At 32.5% G+C, this 4,129-nt stretch overlaps 1 protein-coding gene across 4 annotated transcripts; it reads right to left on the reverse strand.

The window, feature by feature from the left end:
- Positions 1 to 296: 296 nt before the first annotated feature.
- On the reverse strand, positions 297 to 3,424 carry LOC128393925 (hyccin 2-like). 4 transcript variants are annotated; one of them, XM_053354170.1, is made up of 6 exons: positions 3,148 to 3,424; positions 2,533 to 3,041; positions 2,183 to 2,441; positions 1,989 to 2,090; positions 1,016 to 1,187; positions 297 to 933 (listed from the first exon to the last, which is right to left on the reverse strand). In XM_053354170.1, exons 1-5 carry the CDS (start codon positions 3,307 to 3,309, stop codon positions 1,182 to 1,184), a joined length of 1,038 nt encoding a protein of 345 aa, XP_053210145.1. In that variant the 5' UTR covers positions 3,310 to 3,424; the 3' UTR covers positions 297 to 933; positions 1,016 to 1,181. The 4 variants fall into 4 exon arrangements, with proteins under 4 accessions (XP_053210145.1, XP_053210137.1, XP_053210132.1 ...); XM_053354162.1 differs by having other exon boundaries at positions 297 to 906; positions 1,016 to 2,090; XM_053354157.1 differs by having other exon boundaries at positions 1,016 to 2,090.
- Between the last annotated feature and the right edge of the window lie 705 nt (positions 3,425 to 4,129).

The raw sequence follows: 4,129 nt of genomic DNA on the forward strand, positions 1-4,129 counted from the left end.
GTTGCTTTCAGAAAATGATTTGAAACTATTCAAATTGGTTGATGAGATCGTGGGTTATTCATCAAATATCAAGTTTCATTCAAAAAATCGACCGACCTAATACAGAACTCTAGCCCAATCAAATTTGATTGAACATTGAAAATGTATTTAATATCTGGCCAAGTAATTAACACTTCCGTAAGAGAGATGGAATTAAGGGGAATTGTAGGTATCAATTCATTCGCGGATCGAGCGTAAAATGACACGTTCTGGTCAACGAAAGCGCCGAATAAAATAATCACAATAAGTTCCAATCATTTACAGATAAAATTCAATTAATCAGTGAAGACTTTAATTGTTGTTTAATTTATTTTTTATGATTATGTTTGGCATCTTCCGAATTAGTCGAGGATCGAAAGTTTAATTTACTGAATCATTTGAAAAGAAAATCAATTTATATTTGATCACTGGAATGGAATCGTCACTTAAATAATATGTTGAATTTGTTGATTGAGTGAGTTTAAAGTGATAAAATGGTTAAGAAAATCGAAGATGAAAATAATGAATATTCCATCAAATAATTAAGTATATTGTTTCTTTCTCAGAATCAACTGATCAGCTGATGGAAGATTAGACAATAGATTCAGATGAACGTTCACTATTTTCCTCTTCTCCATCTTCTTCCCTTTCGTCATCCGAAGTGATAACATCATCACCATCGATTTCATCCTCATCCCCTGGTAAATCATTTTCTTGATCCATTGAGACCAAAGATGAACTGTACTGCCCATTGAATTGACCATCGCCATAATGTTCAACCTCATCTCCATTGACGATCACATTGAGAGCCTTTTTGTATTCAGAGATCGATTGTTTCAGAGCATTTAATTGGGACAAAAGCGACATGTCCAATTGTCGTAAACCAACCTGATTATTGTCGATAAAACATAAAGGCTAAAATAGTATATAAATTAGTTAAATCAACCGCAATTAGAGAGGAAATAATCACAAGAGAATCAAGAAATCAAAAACTTACCATTTCTCTTCTTAATTTCATCAATTCTTCATCGAGTTTATTGTTACATCCATAGGTAAATGATCCTCTTCCTTTTCCTTGGGTTGATTTGTCATCGTTTTCATTTAAATTCTGATCATTGGAAGTTAATGATTTAGGTGGAGGTGGAATTTTATCCATAATCAATTTAAATCTAAAATATTGAAAGAATCAAATTAGATTGAGTAACAATAACAAGGAAAAAGCAAAACAACAACAAAGTGACTCATCTCTCATTCAGAGATTCAATTTAAAGGTCCACTCGGTTTACTATCAATGAGTCTACAGGGTGTCGAGAGATTAACAATCAACTCTCAGTTGGATGCGCATTGACAATTAACTCATTTTTTAAATTTCCAATGAGTTTGGCGAAACGAATAAAGCAAATAATCAAATGATTAGTGAGAACAATTTAATCGCATGTTAATTTAGTTTGGATACACAATCAAGAGATTACAAATGAATCAATGGATTAGGATTAGAGTATTGAAATTTTGATTATAATTGGAATGAAATTTCAAATGGAGAGAAAATTTTTTTCACTTTTGATTAATTAATTGTATTGTCAGATTACTGTTTCCTCTAAATCTGATTAATTATATTGGTTAGTCTAAATACGATAATTTCAATGTAAAATATTAGTGAGATTATTTTCAGTTACTCTTATAATAGTATTGACTAGAATTAGACTAATATTCAAAGCAATTGGAGTGATTAGTTGAGTTATATTATTGAATAGGAGTATTAATGGTGATAGAAATTGTAAATTAATTATTAGATAAATTAGATTTCGTTAATTATTTTGATTATCCTCGTTAATGGATGGCAAACGCTTAGGGTTAGTGTTATTACTTGTCGAGGTAACAATCGGAATATCTTCAGGTAATTTACGAGTTTTGAACGACGCGTTCGTAATTGCGGTTTTATTAGATGATGATGATGGGGTAGAAGTTACCGTTGAGGTCGATGTTAAAGGAACACTTATTCCTGTTTGTCCATCAGTTGATTGGGTTGTCGGTGGATTTGTGGTTAATTGATTCTTGATTGCATTAGTCATCTAGATAAGATTGAGAACGAAAAGAGAAACAAATGAGAATCGAAAGAATCAAATTGAAAATTGTATTCGACTTTTATCAACTATTAGCTTACCAATAAGACGTCAGGGTAAAGGTCAGTTAACCCACGGGAATGGACATGATCTAAAGCTTGAATGGCAATGTCACCAACACCATTGTAGATACAAAAATAGATGCAACTGGCAAGACGAACCAGAAATTGGGGGACAACGGTAATTTTACGAGGAAAATCAGGCAGTAAAGTGGAATTGTGAAGATTACCGATGGCGTTTGGGTGCTTACTTAGAACATCTTTCCAATCGGTTGGAGGCCGAGTTTCTTTTTCCAAAACACTGAGAATTAAGATGGAGAAAACAAAAACAGTTTGGTTAACTTGAAATCTCCATAGAATTTAAAGTATTAATAGAAAAGAGAATTTTTTACCTGATTGCCATTCGACACAAAGCGACATGAGATCTTTTAGGTAAACAGCTCATATGTTCATGGAATAAGTGTAAAAGACCAATCAGTAGATTGTTGCGATTAGAAGCATTGATGGAATCACTGGTTTTATAATTACCATAAACAGGAACATTAATAAAGGGTAGACCAGAATCAGGTTTACCAGAACTATCGTTACCGGTAGTTGATTGTTGACCTGATGATGAGGTTGAAGTTGTTGGCGGTTCGTGATAAACGGAGGGCTTTGCCGTTGTTGGCACTCTAAATGTCCGATTAGAACCTAATCCATCCTCACTTGATATTTCAGCATTGTAAACACCGAGAAGGACAGTGTCTACACATCGATATTTCCGTCGAACCTCCAAAGGTTTAACACTAAATTGCAAATGAATATTGATTAGTGAGGGTAAGAAGCTAATTACAAATAATCGGAGTCTATCATCCTTCATCCGATGGTAATTAAACAATTGAGTACATATTGGTGCGAGAAACTGTCAACATGAAATGAAACAAACGTTAATAGTTAATGGACAGTTAAAGGTAAACGGATAGAGAGGTAACAAGAAAAAGAAAACAATTAATTAACTTAATTATTACCTTTTCATATGATTTATCATCTTCCAAGATATTCACTATCGCAGCGATCAGATCAGGGAAATTGAAAACACCAATAGCATAAGCATGTATTTCTTCAGGTGAGTTTTTGTATTGATTGAATTTGTCGAATTCACTTAACCAATCATCGACAATTTGACTCATAATGAAATCAATTTGATACAATTAAACGGTAACAATGGATTTTAAATACTAATCAGGCAATGAATTTATTACTCACTCTTCAGGTTGAGTTTCCTAAATGTTTACAGTTACAATGATTGAAAAATGCTCTGAGAATAGGATTAGTTTAGTGGAAATAACCAATTGATTTTGAGAGATAAAATTTATTTGATTAATGTGATAATCAAAGAGTAAAAACCTCTCTACTCTTTGGTGATAATCTAATTGTGATTACATGGAAGTGTCAACATTTGAACGGGATCTTTTATTGATCATCTAATTAGAGGATAAAATTTTTCTTCTATTCCATCGTCTTAGCAAATAGTTGATCCACTGTTCCCTCTTTTACTGACCAATGGTCAATTTATTTCCACTGGTGTACCTTCACCTTTTCAACAATCAACAACAAAATTTCAGCAATTTAATCCACAGTCACGACACCATCAGCAGAATCAACATGATAATAGTAGTTCTTGTTTTCCAATGTGCGATTAATGGTCACTCCAAATGGAAGCGCTTCAGTGTTGGTCAAAAATTCTGATTGACAATTAATCACAAACCAAAAATTTATTCCAAATTTCATATCACCAACTAGGAATATTAAATAACTCACTTGATGACAATTAGTAACTCTTAAGATGTTTAATCTTGAATAACTGATCTGTCTTATCGATAAATATTGTTGATTAGCTCGAAAATTGTTTCGATGTTTAAAACTAACGTGGTAAAGTTTTCATAATGATGGACACTCGAGTTTCGATATTTTTTGTAAAGTTATTTAGGTTTCGACACATGAAGATTT

The sequence above is a fragment of the Panonychus citri genome, unplaced genomic scaffold, assembly GCF_014898815.1.
Source record: "Panonychus citri isolate SS breed McGregor unplaced genomic scaffold, ASM1489881v1 Contig00016, whole genome shotgun sequence".
Classification (NCBI taxonomy): domain Eukaryota; kingdom Metazoa; phylum Arthropoda; class Arachnida; order Trombidiformes; family Tetranychidae; genus Panonychus; species Panonychus citri.